The sequence below is a fragment of the Helicoverpa armigera genome, chromosome 10, assembly GCF_030705265.1.
Source record: "Helicoverpa armigera isolate CAAS_96S chromosome 10, ASM3070526v1, whole genome shotgun sequence".
In the NCBI taxonomy this organism is placed as follows: domain Eukaryota; kingdom Metazoa; phylum Arthropoda; class Insecta; order Lepidoptera; family Noctuidae; genus Helicoverpa; species Helicoverpa armigera.
In genome coordinates, this window is record NC_087129.1 from 792741 (window position 1) to 811544 (window position 18804).

Here is an 18804-nt window from a genome sequence, read left to right on the forward strand (position 1 = left end):
TACAAATTGACCATGATTAGCGTGAATTATTTGAAATTGAGAGCTGCATTATATGGCTCCAAATTGTTCACGGCCGAAAATATTTGATTTTTTATTCGAATTACAAAAATATTCGTCTACTCTGTTTTCTGACTTATTTTCCACGCTCCAATGGTATATTTGAGCCAAATGAGTCCCAGGTCACATCCCATCTGTACCCAGGACAGTACCGGTGTTACCTTGGAGCCCTCGATTTCTGTCCATCTCACTGGAATCTCAGCAATTGGAATGTCTAGTTTTTGTGCTATGTACAATAATTCTACGTCGAACGCCCTGAAACAAAAATAAATTGAAGTCTTGTACACATTTTGCGTGCTTCACTTAGAAAACGTGAAAGTAATTATAAGTCCGTTATCGGCAGTAATCCGGTTATGACATAATCACGTTTTCTTCGTGACATCATAGTAAATAAAGAAATAGTTACTCATTTACGGTACTTGGATGCGTTATCTCTAGCTATCTACATAAACAATAAACCTATCCGTGATTGCCATCAAAGATTGAAACAATACCTACAAGTTTCTATATATATATATACATATTTAAACGCTCGCGAGCGGTTTACCCGCGTCCTACCTACTATGCCCGGTACCTACTACTTTAAGCACCTGGATAAAAAGATAGTAAAGCCCCCGTTGATAAATGGGCTACCTAACACAAACAATTTTTCAAATCTGTTAAATGTCTAGATCCTGAGACTAGTCTCTTAGTTTTGTTTTTTTAGTATACATTTGAAATGTAACAATGTGAAATAAATAAATTAAGAAAAGAAATATGTAAAACTTACCATCTATTTACATGTAAACTCTTAAAACAAATATTGGCGGCTCTTCTAGTGAACAGTTTGAAGCCGCACTGTGTATCCTTGATGCCTTTAACGGTAAACAGCCACACCAGAAAGTGGAATCCATACATTAGAATGTTTCTGTAAAAATAGAGAAAATATTAAGAAACAAAAGTGCTGTTGTCCAATTAGAAGTATTAAAAAAAAACATGAATTTATTTTAGACATAAAATGTTGCTGGGTTTAAAGAAATATTAACATATTCATTCAGTTGTTCCAAAGAAGAGACATGCCATATTTCCGATATGCAAATGGGAAAATTTTATTACGCGTTTAAAATATTTGTTTGCTAATTCAAATTTTTACAGATTTTTTTGGTGGCACAATCAATAATTACCATGTATTTTATCGGAACTATATTTTTTGTCACCAAAATTTATATCTGTCATCAAGTTGTATCACCTAATAAATAGATATATCGCCACGAAATATTTTCGTTCTCAGATAAACAAAGAGTGTTCCCAGGTATGAATTACCAAATTATTGTTAATATAATGTGTAAAATATGAGATGGATTACCAATAAAATTGTAGTGCATTACATGAATATAAACTTAGTTCTTATAATAATAGTTTTATTACTTAAATAATAGCTTGGTGCTCAAAATGGTAGATCTGTCACCAAATAAATCGATTAATCGATCCCAGACTGCGACTCCTTTTTATTTGTTATTTTGTCACCAATACAGTAGTTACATTTTATTTCGTTCAGTTATTAAAATAATGTATTCGTTACCGATTTAATACATCAGTTTATAATTTTAATGAAAATATGTTCAAAGGGAAGAGGAAGGGAAGGGAGAGTGATTTTGATGACTACAAAGTTCAATGGTTCAGCAAATGAAGAGTGGGTCAACCGCACAATATTGTTTGGATACATGAAAATGCAACTGCCCTGCGTTTTACAAAAATTATATGTGCAAGCATATTATCGGATTAGTCATAAGCTTAAAGCTGGCCAACCCCCCTCCAGAAAATTTACTTATCGGCCAGAAAATGAAAAGGGGGCGCCCTTCAAAATCCAAACCTGCGCTGATTATTCAGTGATTGTTATTTTTAACAATGAATATTGATATTTTGACTTTAATTAAGTGTTTTATTTACTATTCAGCTAGAAATTTAATTAAAATATATTTATACTACCTGTGGAAATTAAGACCCTTGGGGGAGGCACATGGCCAGTTAAGTAGTAGACTCTTTTGGTTGAAAGGATGATGACTACCACCATACATTTTTAGACCTTCATGAAATGTTCTAGTGATATAATATATGATTTATTGGTGATCTCTTTAAATAAGTTTGCTTAAATACTTTTAGGACAAACCTATTATAATACATACAAAACCATTCATTTGGTACTTGACCCCATATCTCCGTGATTTTCGGTAGTTTATTGTGGAATTGATTTTATATTGATTGGTGATACATTTTGGTGACAAATCTACTATTTTGAGGGCAAACCCTATTATTTAAGAAACACAAAATGAATTAAATTGGTGACAGCTTAAATCATACCCTATTTTATCAAAGAAAGAATCATAAATCAACTTGTTTTACTTATTATTATTTATCAATTCTTGCATCCGTTCTAACTCTGGCTATATTATAGTTCCGTCTACTTATCTATTAGCACAAAGCAATTAACGATATTTACAAAAACGTAACGTAAATTCGTAATTTTATCTTTATTTTTTTGTTAGAATTCAGGACTGAGAATTTCGTAGTTAGTTTAGGGTAAAGTTAAGAAAGGGTTTGATGGACCATGAAACCATTTATTGGTATCAGCTCAAGCTACATCGTGGCCAGCAATGCTTGAAATTAAATCCTTAATCCTATCGGGAACTCAACGGACATAACTATAATTGGTGAGTCTTTTATTTTTTGTAGATCTGATTATTTTTAGAATGACGAAATTTATATTGTATTTAATATCTTACCTGAATACGCTACGCGTAGCTAAAGATTCTTTTTCAAGATGCGCCCTAGACCCGATGACAATAGCTATTTCATTGCTCAGTTTATCTGGTTGGACCAGTGGGTCACACTTTGTGAGATCCAACAATGCTCCTTCTAATTTAGTTAAATCTTCAAATTTGGATGCTCCATCTGCATCCGCAAATAAAATACTAGCTCCTCTACTGCTTTCAACACCCTGGAAATTATGAAAATTAAACTTTCAAAGTGCTTGTTTGGAATTATAAGTTTAAAGTATTTTACAATAGAGTTGTACCACTTAATATTACAAGATCTTAGAAACTGACAAATAAACCAATTTTTTTAAATGAACTGCATGAAAACACAATCATTAATGTAAGTGACTAATTATCATGTTAATGTATCATTGTAAAGCTTACTCACCAGTCGGACGGCACCACCTTTTCCTCTATTCTTGATCAGTGGAAGGCACCGCACTTTCTCGCTCCCATACTTCTCAGCGTACCCTTCAGCCACTTGGACTGTCTTATCTCTACTGCCGTCACTCACTACTATTATTTCATACTTATATGAAGGCTGCTCTTTCACTCGGTTCTCTAAGAATTCTATCGCCTCATCCAGCATGGGCGGCACTGTAATGAGTATTTTAATATCAATATTTAACATGTAACGTAGAGTGAACTTTAAATAATGATTATAAAAAAACATTTAAAAGAGCCTAGTGTGTTCAGCCGAGTTTGATTAATGCCCTGTGCGGCAGATCACGGCATTAACATATTATATTTAAGACCTATTATTGTACCTGTGTATCACGAATAAATGATTTGAATTTGAATATGATTTTGTACCGAAGACTGCCATTAATAAATGATGCTCTGGACAAACACTGTGCTGTGGGGTCATACTAATAATAATTTAAAATTATTTAATTTAGAAGTTGTAGCATTCCTAAAGCATTGACAGGATAATATATACAGGATATTGAAATCATGTTATAACTTACACCTCTCTTCCTCATTGTAAGCAGGCACTACTACACTCAGGTGCACACTGCTTGGCTCCGCAATGTTCGGGAATGGAAGTTTTCTCTTTGTTTTCGCGTCATTGAATGTGCTCTCCTCAGGGAACCTCTCCACCACAGGATATGGGTTGGTTATCAAGTACAGTATGACAGACAACTAAAATATAAACCCTTTTATTATTCCAACATATCTAAATGATTATTCAATATAACTTAACAATGTAATCCTGAGTTTCTGGTTGATTGAAATGATTAATAAATAAATTAAAAGGTTAACAAATCATGGGTGATTTGTAGCTATATGCAATTCACATATTGAATGAATTTAAGGTTACTACCCCTTATTCATATTGCCAACACGACACAACGTCCTATACAGGGTTACTGGTAAGTAGACCGCATCCTTTCAGGAGGTGATAGTACTGGTCAATACGGACAAATTTGACCCTGGGATACACTGGGCAAAAGTTAACCCGTTTCAAGATAATCGAATTTTAAGATCTTTTCTTTACAAGTCCTCTAGGTACCACGTATACATTTTTATTACTAGTTAAAAGTCTCGTTTTTGCGGATTTTTGTGTGTTTTGTGGCTTTTTGAATAGCTAGATAAATGTAGATGTTTTTTAAGTATTCTGCACAAAAAAATGAAGAGTAATATTTTTGAGAAAATATCTACTAAAAAAGTAATTGCTGTTCGCTATAATTTCCTCTGTGATTTGTACAGTTTTATGGTTTGTTATTATGAAATGATTCATCTTCTATCCAAAAATACACAAAAATCCACAAAAACGAGACTTTTGACTAATAATGAAAATTTATACGTGTACCTAGACGACTGATCTTGAAATTCGATTATCTTCAAACGGGTTAACTTTTGCCCAGTGTATCCCAGGGTCAAATTTGTCCGTATTGACCAGTACTATCACCTCCTGAAAGGATGCGGTCTACTTACCAGTAACCCTGTATATATATTTTCAGTGTTTTCGTTAATTTTACTTACCATCAAAAGTAAACTTGCAGCGGCCGCTAAACCGTACACAATAACAGTCCAAATAAATATAGTAAGATCCATTGTATTATATCAAGCTAGCTACTGACTAATTCGTATTGTTTTGTGCTGTTAACTATAACTTTAACACTATTTACTGAAGTTTTGTGTTATTCAGAACTGAAAATGAAATAAACTGAATACGTGCCTGAATACCTGGTTGTCCAGGTACTGACATTGACACTGACGTGTTACTATAAAGACGTGACACTACGTCACTGGGTTGCCAGCATCGATGGAGAAATAGTCCGATAAGAGCACTTGCACACTAGCGGCTTTGTCGCGCATACCGGGCCTGACGCGCGGCACGTTCCTGTCAGTTATATATGGATTCGCAGTTAAAGCCCTAACAAACTGAACTTTGCGTGTCAAAATTCGCTTGTTTTGAAAGCCTTCTTCTAAAGAAGCCTCTTCTTAAGAAAATGAACAATTCATACATCCTTTGTTTATTGTCCACTTGAAAATATTTTCCTTTTTCTAGCATGTACGCAAATGACCCACGCATCCAGGCTTTAAAATATGTGTGTATAATAATACGTACCTAAAGTAAAGTAGATAATCTTTATTCTGTTGATTCAGGAGGTTACAGGTGTTAGGTATTATGATACATGTTTAGTAACCGCTAACATATTCTTTAGGCATATGCTCGGCATTTCTCTGAGGGATCGCATCAGAAATGAGGTAATCCGTCAGAGAACCAAGGTCATCGACATAGCCCACCGAATCAGCAAGCTGAAGTGGCAGTGGGCTGGCCATATTAAACACTTTTCCACTATGACTACAATACATCAGAACAAAAAATATACAGTGAAACTAAGCTTATGAATATATCACAAACATACCTCTATAATACTTGCATTTTAATAAAGAAAATACTAAATAAAAACATTCACACACAAATATGCTTCACAAAAAAACATCAAACACAGAAAATCAGGCTCAGAAATGCTAATGACATCCAATTATACTCACCACGTACAGACTATGGCAAAAAAAATGTAATGTACGAAGGTGCTGCTCTCTATAATAAATTACCAAATAATATAAAAAATGCAAAGTCCATGGCAATATTTAAAAAACATCTAAAATTGCACATTTTTAGAAAACTGAGCGCACCTTAGTACAATGCCACTTCCAGTTGCTCGTATTCCTTGTGTTTGATTATCGTCTACCCTACAGTTTCTTGATTTTAAGTATTATTTAATTTTTTGCGGTAGTTAAGTAAAAAAAAGTGTTATTGACTGTGCGCAACCACAAACGTTTTTGTAAATTAATTCTAAGATTTCTCATGTAAGTGAATTTATAATTCTTATGGGAAATAAATATATCTCAAACCCGATATTAGCCGAAGAACCGATAACCGTTGGGGTAAACGAGTTCTAGAGTGGAGACCACGCCTCGGCAAACGTAGTGTAAGACGTCCTCAGGCACGGTGGAGTGAGGACTTGCGCAAGACGGCTGGCAGGAGCTGGAGCTCGATTCTTTATCTATGACCAGTGGTTTCCCGCGGTTTCTCTCGCATCCTCGGGGTACTTCTTCCCGTACCCAGGTAAAAAAAAGTCTGTTACGTATTAGCATAGAGTAGCTTCCCAACCATCAAGAAATGTATAATATGTATCTTCTAACATGCGGGAAATATATCCTGACGCTGTTTGTCTGTTCTAATTTTAGGTAGGTTCTAAACCTACTGGGGACTAAAAAAATCTGTACCGGCCTTTTGCTCAGCAGGTAGTTCCTGTTGCTAGCAGATTGACGCTGCGTCATTGAGATTCTTTAGAATAGCCAGGATTTTAAAGTTTTTGTTATAAATATTCCTTACCATGACTTGTCGTTATCTCCAGTCTCCTCGATACGCGGTTGTCACATCGGGAGTGACGAAGAACAGAAAATTCCAACTTTGAGTATAAAGAATTAATGTCTGTCGCTACCATCTCCAGGGTTTTAACTCGAATCAGCTGTTTTGCGGTTTTAACAAACACACATTCATAGGTACATTAATTCATAGGGCGGTGCAGGAATAGGTAGGGTAATAAAATATAGCCTTGGTTTTAATATTTATTAAACTTCTAAATTACATAAGTTGAAAATAGTTAGCAGTAACCATAAACAATCATATTTTCGAATATAGTTCGGCTTACTACTTACTTTCTTTACTTTCGTGATTTATACATGAAATAAATATGCACCTTCATATAATTTGACTCTGTTTAATATTTGACAATGTTTCACAAATATAGGTATTTCTTATTGTTTGTTTGTTCTTTGTTACAGTAAAAACATACTTGCATTTTACGGCCGTACATGTATTAGGTTTTATACATATAGATTAGCCAGCTTCAGTAAAAATGTGTAATCTTTTTACTTACTTCGGGCTATCTTAACACAACAACCTGCAGTCAGAAAATAATTTATTTGACAAAAAAAATATTTTTTATAAACCTGTGGGCATTTAAATATAGGTACCTACTACAAAACTAACTAAGCAATTAATAAAATAAAACTTATCATCCTAAAATATTGTATTTACTCCAGGCCTATAAACTCGGCTACCCAACCAGTGCCACCATTATTCATTGTGGTCACAAAGACTATCTTGACATAGTTGTCAGGACTTGTGTAGTCAGCAGGAACGTCTTCACAGAAGGTCCGCACCGCAACACCCTTGCTGTCTACAAGCTTTACATAATTCTGATCGCAAGTAATGCCCAAGTCGAACACAGAGAAATGTAACAGTAAATGTGTGCCTATCGGAGTCTCCAGCTCCCACTCACAACTCGATACCTGCCTGTAAATGTTGGGGTACAAGGGGCTGGTCACTTGCCCCACTATACTCTGTAATTTCCCTCCGCAACCGCGACCTTTGTTAGTTGTAACGTAATTTAAATCAAATATTACACGATCGCTATTATTTTCACGGTTGTGTAATAACAAATATCTACCAGTTGAGAACACAGGGATATTGGTCTCATATTCTGAGTGTATTTTGAGCAAGCTGGGTGCAGTAACATTATTACCGTCGAATATTTCGAGATAACAGTCTTCGTTCCAGTATGATGGCACGGCGCTAAGGAAGTACGCGGAAATCGTGTGGTTAACCGGAGCAGTGATCAGCGTGTAACAGTCACTGGGAGTCGTAGCGCTGTTTGTGTTCGTAGATTGAACTCTTCCACTCGACTCTGAATAATTTCTGCCGCAAAAACCTACGTATGCAACTTCTATTTCTATGCCTTTGTAAACCTTGGAATCAGTTTCTGGCGATGTTATTACATTTAAAGTCGTGCTACCGTATAAATAAAAGTCTGTCGTTTCTCTGTGCCCGCATAGCTCAAAACGGACGGGAAAGTGTAGGCTACTATCGTAAAAGCTATTACGGCTAAAGAAATCGGTGTCCTGGTTATTTAAGATGAAGTCTTTTCCAAGGGTGGCATTAGGATGTACAGTATTACTGGCTATAATGAGCTTATCTCTATTGCAGGTTTTTGCGTCTGCACCTTCATCGGCAGGCGGGCGTAAGTCCAGTGTAACGACAGTGACTCGTAGTAAGCTGTATGGCTCAGAGCTTGAATCCAAGTGATACACACAATGCACCCCCCGGGGCACGGACCCTACCTCATAGCCGGGAGACTTTAGCCGTTGTGGTGTTTCGCTGACAACTATAGTGGATTGTCCACACAGTGCCGTGTGAGTTGTGATTGTGGCAACGAAGCCCTGACTGCCTATCTCGCCATCCGTGGCCAATCTAACGCTCATCGTATTACTAGAAGAAGTTAACTGTGGTGGAAGGCTATGACCGCAGTACGTTCCTATTACTAAGCTATTAGGATTTAAGCCATCTTTAATTTCTACTAAGTCGCAATCGCATTTACTGTACCCTATCGCAGTTTGATTGACATTTTGACAAGGAGACACGTGGAACGAGGTGAATTCAATTTTAATTACAGTGTCGGGAGGTGATATTAACGACCAATCGCAATCTAGGTAGTTTTCGTATACAGCATGGCCCATAAAGGGACTTTTAAGAATATGTGACGATCCACTTGTTAAATTAACGTAACCACCACATTGAGCTGCTTCAGAATAGCTGAAATAAACGTCGACTTTGAAGCCCCTGTAATTGATACTGCCGTCAGTTGAAAACTGGAGCAGCATGGTGTTACCTTTGCTTCTAATGACAGTCGTTGAATTAAAGTGGCCACACAGTAACGCTATACGTTTATCTTCATCGATGACGAGTCCTTCGAATGCTGCGATGAAATCACTATAGCAATCCCGTTGGCTTTCTAAGTCAATATAAAGGAATTTAAGTACAACTTTCTTGTTAGCGGGTGCTTCAATAAACCACGTACAATTCAAATTCGTGTCGTAAGTCTCAGTGAGGGACGACGTCAAAACAGTCGACGAGTTTACTCTTCCTCCACATGAAAAAATGGAGTATGCTATTCTAAATCCTCTTCTTTGTATGTACTTGTCACTTTGGAATATCAATGAAACTTCGTCAGCATTAGTTGTCATGGGTGGGATATCACTGCCACAGAAAACTTGATAGTCGTAGCTGTAAGCTGAATCAGCTATGAGTGTTAAGTTATCGGACAAGCAGTCAGGAGCGCCGCCCTCTAGTTCAAAGTCGAGAAACTTGAGAACAATTTTGCTACCTGGTGCCTCTATCTCGTAACGACAATACATATTTTGATGGTAAGCATATGGAAAACCTGGACTGTATAATATTTGCTCTTTCTCAGTAGCTGTATATTCTCCGCCACAAATCTGTTCCCACTCAGCTTTGAACCCATCAAGATTTCTATCATCATCTGTACGTAGAACAACTTTCATACGATTTAAAGTGGAATTGTAGACAGGTGGTGTGTTTCGTCCACATACTCTTACTATTTCCGTGAAAACGTCGTCCTTCCAATCGTAAATTATGACAGAATCTTTGGTGCAATTAGTTGTGTCTTCAATAACAAATCTTTCGACAAACTTGAGCGAAACTCTAAAGCCGACATCAGCCCGTATTTCCCATGCGCACTCTTGGTTTGGTAAGTAATGTTTAGGATAATTTGGTGACGTAAATGCGGTTTGGTATGAACTTAGCAATCCACCACATTGTTCAGTCACAGACCTGACCATAAGTTTTAAATTGGTGGTGTTTTTAATATTTGAATGATATTGAATGTACAGATACCTAAAGTGAGTAAGTAAGGTAGAGTCTGAAACTTTCCCTTTGCAATAATCAGCTATTAATGGGGCGTCTTGTCTCAAAGATGTACTAATTCTCAGAAACTCGCTTTCGCAATCCAATGTAAAGCTTCCTTCAATTTTTATTTCAACCCTACTGGTCGATCCCGTAACAACCCAAGCACAGTCTAAAGTGCCGTTATAGAATTCGGGTATGTTTAAGACATTAACAGGATCATACCCTACACGAACGATACCACCGCATGGTTGAGAATTGAATTCTAAATGGAAATATAAAGAATTCAATTTACTTTTCGTTGCAGTAATATCTAAAACTTGGACCGGTATTCTTAGTTCCACGTCTGTGTTTCCACAAATTTCACGAGTAAACCTGGTGTCATCTCTTGACCTTATGAAGATTTGAGGATCGAAAAATCGACAACGTGTCCTGGACATAGAAGAATTAACTGTACCAGTCAAGTATACAGAATTGTAGGTGAGGTTTGTGGTAAGATGATCATTGTATGTGGTTTGACTATTGTAATGCCATTCACAAGTATAAGAACGATTTAGGTCCGGTGACAGAAGAACTTGATTTCTGTCTGTTAGTTGACCGCCGCACAATGCTGATTCATCTGAACTAAACTGAGCTTTGAACCGATGCGATGGAGATGTTCGGTTTAACCAAACGTACAGAGCCAGAGTGTTGCCGGAAGACTCAAAAACTTTTGTTCCAGGAATATAATCTTTATTGGGAATAGCCTGGATAATAGTTTTAAAGCTTATGTCGTTAAAGATACCTATTCTGTGCCTTTCTTCATCCATATCTAGTATTTCCAAACGAACTTTCCGAGACTTATCAGGTACTTTTATGATCCATTGGCAATATCTTATTGTAGTTTCTAGAGGATAGCCCGGAGAAGTCAAGTAACCTTCAGAAGAAGTGATTACACCACCACACATGGGCCGAGATGAATTAAAACTTATTTTAAAGCCTCTGTTCTCCGATGTCTGTTCCCATGCATCTGGTTTACCTATGTACAGTTTAATATTAAACTCGTTTCTTGACGTTTCAATTGGTGTTAGATTATCGTCATTACATAACGTTCTAAGTATAGTGATTGTGTTATTTGCAGGTAATGCTTCTTCAATAGTCAACTTTGTTGCACACTGTGATTCTGAGAGAGGCAAATGAACATCTTCGGGCTTTATACGAAAAACATGTCTCGGCGGTCCGATAACAGTCCATGTACAGACAGTTCCGTAAGGGAGCACTTGCAGGTGCGGATATCCTGGTGATTTGATTTCACCAGCATCGGAAATAATGGTCCCTCCACATATATCAATAGATATGTTTGCTTTAAATCCGTTTCGAGGCTCCGTCAAAGCCGTTGAATATTTTATATACATTGTGTTATCTATGCTCTTGATTGTTGGCGGTCTGTCACTGCAATATCTGCCATTTAGTGGTGAATACCTGGATGATCCCATTCGAATTTCAACGACTTCTTTGTTACAATCTTCTGCATCGGTTAAATCAAATCTGTCTAGAAAATCTATTCTAAGGATTTCACCAGGTGGACCAGAAAATACCCATTCACATTCCGAAAACGGAACTGGTACTGATGGAAAATTTGGAGAAGTTATTATTTCCCAAGTGTGATCGGCTGTAAGAGTTGACGTTGAACCACATTCAAAACTTTTTTCTTCGTAATTTATCTTAAAAGTTTGGAAGTCGTAGGTCGCCTTTACGTAACTAACAAATAAAGTATTACTTGAAGTAATTATGTCTGCCTTCATTTCATGATCGAATCCGCAATACTTTCCACTCGCTAAAAGAGGGGCTTCAGCAGAATCACCATTACGTAAAATGACATACGTTTCACAATCAGCGTCTTTTTTATTAGTTATATTGAAAAGGTCAAAGTCTAATTTTATAGTTCTACCAGGTCGCACTTTGACCGTCCATTCACATTTAACTTTGGACTGGTAATGAAACAGAGTTTGTACGTCCGACCAAATTGGTCCAATCTCACCGGACAATCCAGTCATGATTCCACCACATTTTGAACTGACTTGACCCTGGAAGCCAGTGCGGGTTACGGATGAATCCGTTTTAAACTTTATTTTCATGTATGTCGAAGAATTTACTCCAGCAGAGACTGCTTCTGATGTACATATATTTTCAATAACGGGCTTCCAATTTCCAAGTGTGTCTGAAGAATAAATCGAAACTGAATCAGCAAAACAAGCGGTGGTATCCTCAATATTGAACTCACTGAAGCTGACAGATAAGTGACGTCCAATTTGTGATTTGAACACCCATTCACAATTTGAATTATCGTTATATACTTGAGGATAATTCGGCGATGCTATAATTTCTGCGTTTCCTGGTAAGATAGTTACAGTCGTATTCGAACCACAGTTTATTGTATCTTCCGGACTTCCAAAATCAGTAATTCTAGAAGATTTTGTCCAACTCATGTGGAACTTTGAACCTGCATTCAATTCATCCATTTTAAGTGTCATGAAAATTACATTTGAGGACGATTGAATAACTTTGGGTTCGACCAGTACTCCAGTTAGATCCTCTAAAATGGGGGCAGTTGAGTCATACCCGTCATATAAAGTTAGTTTATTATAGTTCACCTCGCTATGGGAATAAATTTCCAGAACATCAATGGTAACAGATATAGTATCCGAGTTAGAAGTAAACACGCGCCAACTATATTCTCCTGATCCTAGATACCGAGTGGGATATAATGGTGATGATATCTCACCACTATCTCCGGTTATATCATTTTCATGCTCGAATCCATACTGTAACAGAAAGCCTCTCCCACTTGGTTGGGAATTACCATGGAATTTGATATATATTTGAGCTGCAGTGCTGTGATTGCTAGGAATATCACTACTGCAATATACTCCCAAAAGCCGACCAGCGCCGTTAGTTTCGCGAATCTCTACATAGTCGTCATTACAACCTTCAGAAAATCGTAAATCGAATTGCTCGAATTGAACGTATGCAGTATTACCTGGCGATGATCTTAAGAACCACTCACAATCAGTGTTTACAGGATAAGGCAAGGGGAAGTTTGGAGACGCTATGGTTCCTTCTTCAGACGTTAACACACCTCCACAGGTATTGCTGAGAGGTGAATAGTGGGCTGCGAATATACCGTTGACCTTACCGGTGTAGCTTCCAAACTCTACTGTCAAGGCACTGCCCCGGCTGACAATCATAGGTGGAACTCTGCGCCCACAATATTCTCCAACAAGGGGAGCTTTATCATCATCTCCGTCGCGCACACGGAGGTAAGATGAGGGACATGTTCGGTTTGTGACTACATTATTATCTTTTGGGATTGACATAAGCGTGAATGTTAAATATATCTTTTTATCTGGTGAATCTGCAAGAATATTCCAAATACAGCTAGTGCTACCGTGATGGACAAAGTTGTCGATTTGTAGGACACCTTCATGTTCAGCCTTTATCGTAGCACCACATGCCACAGAAAAGTTTGCTTTGAAACCCTTTGCCGTTCCATAAGCATCTGTTTTAAATTGGAGAACTATATTATTGTGTTTACTAATAAATTGTGTTTCATTTAATGGTGTAGTAGGACAAATGCGGAAAGAGTTGTTGGAACTTGAGGGTGAAAAGTATTCGTTATCATAAATTTGTATTGAGTCATCACATCTATCATTTCTCTGTCGAAACAGTGTGTAAAGATCCAAATCTATGAAATTAAGTTCAATACGATGGAAAGCGGGTACACTTATATACCATAGACAATCCAAATTATTTTCGTAATTCTGCGGATAGTTCTTAGAATAAATCATTCCAGATTTGCTGTTCATAACACCACCACATTGAGAATTGACCGATCGGAAATCCGATGAAAAGTGAACATCTCTAAGCGATGACCGTTTCGAAAGACGTACCAACATGAAATTGCTACTAGACTGGACGGACACAAAATCACGATGGCATATTTTTGTCAGGAGCGGAGCCAGCGTATTTTGGCCGTTATATATTTCAATAGCATCAGTAGTACAATTAGCTGACTCTAACATGTAAATTTCACTAAAAGTGATTACGATACTTTTGCCAGCTTGAGTTTCTATTAGCCATTCACATTCAAGTTCCTTTTCGTTGGTTTTGCTTCTATCAATAGCTACAGTACCCATTCGTTTTATAATGTGTCCGCCACACCCTGAACTAATCCATTCTAAGCGAAAACCAGACCGCGCCACGTAGACGCCAGTAGAAAATTTGATTTGTAACGCATTACTTCTTGTAGTGATCATTGCCGGAATTGTACTACCACACAATTTACTAGAGTAATTTGGATCAGATAACTCTTTTGTTTGCAAAAAATCTAATTGACAATCACTGTTCGCTATTGGGTTGACATAAGGTCGATATCTATTCCAACCACGATAGCCATATCTACGTGTTTTGTAAACATCGAAGTGGGTGAACGTTACATTGATTGTATTCCCTTTGGGCACCTGTATAGTCCACAAACAGTTTAAGTTTAATTCGTAATTGCTCGGATAGCCTGGACTTTCAATGACACCATATCGTCCTGTAACATTGGTATTACAAATTGTTTGATAGTTAAATATAAATCCTTTCCCTCCCTGAAATACATCGGATCTAAATTTAACAAATGCATAGTTAGATGTAGTTTCAATATTAGCTAGCTCCGGTTTCATATAACAATGTTTTCCTAAACTATTGGCAGTAGCGTCACGTCCATCGTATATTTCAACATAGTCGTCTCTACATTTAAGAGTTCTTTCCAGGTCTAGCTCTGAAAATGTTATACGAATTCGTGAACCTGCACTAGTAACTATCCTATAAAAGCATTCAGCGTTTTCATTGTATTCATTAGGGTAGTTTGGCGATGATACTGAGCCAGAAGGGCTAGTAAGTGTTCCCCCACATCCTGTAATGGTGCCGTCCCATTCCAATTTGAATCCTGTTCCGCTCAAGTAAAAGTCGGAGTGGAAGTGCAAGTGGAGAGCGTTAGATAGTGATACGATGCGTTTAGAATCGAACGATCCACAATACTGTCCTATTAAAGGAGAATTATCGCTACCACCGTTTCTTATTTCTAAATAGTCACCAAGATTGCATTTGTCACGTATAGGTCGTTCTAAATGAAACTGTGAAATGTTCAACATGATTTGTTGGCCCACGGGCACCGTTATTGTCCATGTACAATCACGATTAGGTTCGTAGGGTTGAGGCCATCCTGGAGAGTATATAAATCCATGACTTTTTATGTACGCTCCACCGCAGTGAGTTTTCTGGTCCAAAAATGTGTAGGATACAGAAAACCCAGAAGAACGAATGCTACTATCGGATTCAAATCGTAGCATGAGCCGGTTAGTGGAAGTGGTCAAGGCAGGAGGCGAGTGGGAGCCACAAAACTTGCCCATTACATTATTCTCATTATTGTCGTCTATCTCTACCAGCTCCAGGTAATCGCTGCCACAAGAAGGCATCTCCTCAATGTCGAACCTGTTCCATGTTAACTTTATATGCATGCCTTCCGGGGCTATCAGTAACCATTTACAGGACTGATAGTTTTTGTAAGTAGCGTCATTAGATGGGTGATTTATTAGTCCAGTGGTTTCTCTATGAATACCTCCGCATTCTGTATCTATGGTAGTATAGTTAGCGTAGAATCCAGTGCCGGAAACACTCAAATCAGATTTGAAGCTTATGTACATATAGTTGAGCGTGGATGTCTGCACAGGGGGCGTGTGCGCAGCGCCGCCGCAGTATCTGCCGAGTAGCGTAGCGTTCCTGTCGTGGCCGTCCCTGATCTCCACGCTGTCGTACCGGCAGTCATTGTACCTATTGTCTTCAATGTCAAAATCTTGGAACGTTAACTGGATAGCTTTGCCCGGGTCCGTTTTGATGACATATTCACACAGCTTGTTGTCTGGGTAGCTAAATGGATAACCGGGTGACTTTATTACTCCACTATCCCCTACTATAGTGTTCTCGCAAATAGCTTCGTACGTGATACGAAAGCCTTCAGATGGCAAAGACCTATCAGTTCTAAATACGAAATAGAGATTGTTCGATGTTGATGTATAAGATTTTGGATACGTTGTTCCACAGAACTTACCAACGAGTCTAGAATCTGATGACGGCCCGTCATAAATCTTTAGATAGTCATATTTACATCTAAAGGAACGTTCAAGTTTAAATGATTTAAATTCTATTTTTATCTTAGTATCCAAGCTGGTTTTTATTTTATACTCGCATAACAAGTTACTTAGATAAAGCCCATTACGAGTAGGTGAAACGAGTTCCCCTGTGCTCGTCGTATAGTAGCCTCCACACCCTGGAATGCCTTCCATGGGTGCGTAGGCTATTTGGAAGCCGTGGCCAGAACCGTATGCATCCGAATGGAAGTGTATGAGCATATCAGAACCTGCAGACTGTACCGGCGCGGGTTGTGTCGTGTTACAATATCTCTCAATCAGCGGGTCTGTCATGTGTTCACCGTCATATATTGCTAAGTAGTCGAAACTACAATTAGAATGGGATTCAATGTCGAGAGCGAAGAAATGTAAATTGATCCGCTTGCCTAAGCTGGTCGTCAAGTGCCAATAGCAGTCGCGGTTGGGAGGGTACGGCCCGGGAGAGCCGGGCGAGCTGATGTGTCCGTGCGTGGTGGCGTCTACGTGACCACCGCACACTGGGCTTATGCTCGTCCAGTGCAAAGCAAAACCGTCTTTAGCAATTGTTTTGTCAGAATGGAACCAGAAATATAAGTTATTGTGACTCGATACAATATTACCACCTTTAGGATAATTATTTCCACAAAATCTACCTATTAGCTGGCTGGAAGACTTGCGACCGTCGTGTATTTGTAAGAAATCGTACATACATTCAGGGCTTGCCTCTAGATTGAACTTGCTGAACGTGACATTGATAACTTTGTCAGGCGCCGTGTGTATCACCCAGGCGCACTGCGAGTTGTGGTTGTAGGTGGTATTGGTTAAAGGATAAACAATGCTGCCCTCTTCGTTGTCTAGGACGCCACCACAAGACTTGGTCCTTACCTGGCACAAGGAGCCGGAGTACTGCGCGGCGCAGTCGCAGCGGAAGCCCCCGGCGGCGGCGTCGTCGCGGCGACACACGCCGCCGTTGTGGCAGGGGTTGGCGCGGCACGCGTCCGCCGCCGCCTCGCAGCTGGCGCCGCCGTAGCCCTGAGCGCAGATGCACGTGTAGCCGTCGCGAAGAGAGTGGCATCGCCCGTGGACGCCGCACGGATTGCTCGCACACCCATCCGTGTAATTCCCACTGGTTGGCACATAGCACCCACCTATCCCCATTCCGTCGCCCATCATGCCTTCGGGACAGATGCACTGCGCTGATTGCCCAGTGGGTGTTGGACTTTCGATACATTGTGCAGACGGGTGACAGCCTCCATGACCGATACTGCACGTACCTCTCCAGGTACATGTAACTCCGTCACCTTGATAGCCAGGCGGGCACAATCCACATATACGGGAGCCAATGGTGTTGTGGCATGTGACTAAGGGACTGCAGCCTCCATTGGGGATCGTCGTGCATTCATCGATATCGTAACAGCTGAAGCCGTCGCCTTCGTACCCTGTAGGACACTGGCCGCACCTAAACCAACCAGGTAAATTAATACAATCCACTTTAGGATTCACAGAACACCTGGGACCCTGGTAGGCATCACATTCGTTGATATCAGTTAAGCAGGCGACTCCAGTTCCATTAGTTGTCCATCCCTGGTGGCATATGCATTTAATACCTTCTCCGGAGTCCGTTTTTATACAGGTACCGTGACCGCACATTTCAAAGTCACCAGCCGAGCAATCCTTGGCCCTCTGAGTGCAATGTATGCCGAACCACCCCTGTTTGCAGGAACACGAGTACGATCCTGGGCTGTTGATACACTGCGCACCGTTTTGGCATCCTTGGTCCGTTCCAGCAAAATTGCGGCATTCGTTGACATCCATTTCACAGTTCTTGCCTTCCCAACTCGACGGGCAAAGGCAGTGGTAGCCGCGATATATGCTGAGACAGGTACCGCCATGTTCACAAGGGGCTGACTGACACTGGTCTACTGAGGCTTCATTGAGTAGCGTTTGAAGGTTAATCACTTTCCTGCGAATGTTGTTGACTCTTCTCCATAGCATCGATATGTTGAAAAGCAAGTCGTTGGGCAGTGTAGAATCCTTGTTCTCCAATCTCTCAAGTCTCTCCAATATCCCGTTTAGATTGGTGTCACCGTTCCCATTGTTAGATATCTGGTTTTGTGCATCACTGGGTCCATTACTGTTAGAATTGTCTCCCAAGATGTTCGTATCGCCAACAAAAATTTTCGATTTTGGTCCATTGACGCGCAAATATAGGTTTTTATCGTAAGCTGGTTCTAGAATGAGATTACCGCCTTCTGTTTTGATTTTCGGTCGATCTTCATAAATTTCACAGTCAAGAGGAACAAAACAAACTGTGGCTAGCAAGAGCCATTTGCCGAGAGTACTCGACATGATCCATGTGTTTAGGCACACGTTCGTTAGCGCACTGAGCGCTTCGCTGGGTTTTCGACAATCGTTGAATATTTATACTATCATGGGGGCGTATACCTGTACGCCCCTATTGATACTATTTGTTGATGATTAACGGTATTCGGGCCATCTGGCATCTGGTGATAAACCACAGCATGCACTTTCTGGA

The 18804-nt window shown here is 39.3% G+C and overlaps 2 protein-coding genes across 2 annotated transcripts; both read right to left on the reverse strand.

Annotated features, from left to right (window-relative positions):
* Positions 1-34: 34 nt before the first annotated feature.
* Wol (wollknaeuel) lies at positions 35-5079 on the reverse strand. Its single transcript, XM_021333209.3, has 6 exons — positions 4839-5079; positions 3821-3995; positions 3241-3449; positions 2820-3034; positions 827-964; positions 35-312 (listed from the first exon to the last, which is right to left on the reverse strand). The coding sequence occupies exons 1-6, from the start codon at positions 4908-4910 to the stop codon at positions 117-119; spliced, it is 1005 nt and encodes a 334-aa protein (XP_021188884.3). The 5' UTR covers positions 4911-5079; the 3' UTR covers positions 35-116.
* A 1849-nt stretch (positions 5080-6928) lies between these two features.
* Positions 6929-18707, reverse strand: LOC110375216 (cubilin homolog). Its single transcript, XM_049841062.2, has one exon. The coding sequence runs from the start codon at positions 18615-18617 to the stop codon at positions 7410-7412; it is 11208 nt and encodes a 3735-aa protein (XP_049697019.2). The 5' UTR covers positions 18618-18707; the 3' UTR covers positions 6929-7409.
* Positions 18708-18804: the final 97 nt, after the last annotated feature.

Coding starts and splice junctions, on each gene's coding strand:
- LOC110375216 (XM_049841062.2), bottom strand. CDS start 18,617: ATGTCGAGTACTCTCGGCAAATGGCTCTTGCTAGCCACAGTTTGTTTT.
- Wol (XM_021333209.3), bottom strand. CDS start 4,910: ATGGATCTTACTATATTTATTTGGACTGTTATTGTGTACGGTTTAGCG. Junction 3,035..3,240: donor AAGGTGGTGCCGTCCGACTG/GTGAGTAAGCTT, acceptor CATAATTTCCAG/GGTGTTGAAAGCAGTAGAGG. Junction 965..2,819: donor GCTACGCGTAGCGTATTCAG/GTAAGATATTAA, acceptor CTATTTTTACAG/AAACATTCTAATGTATGGAT.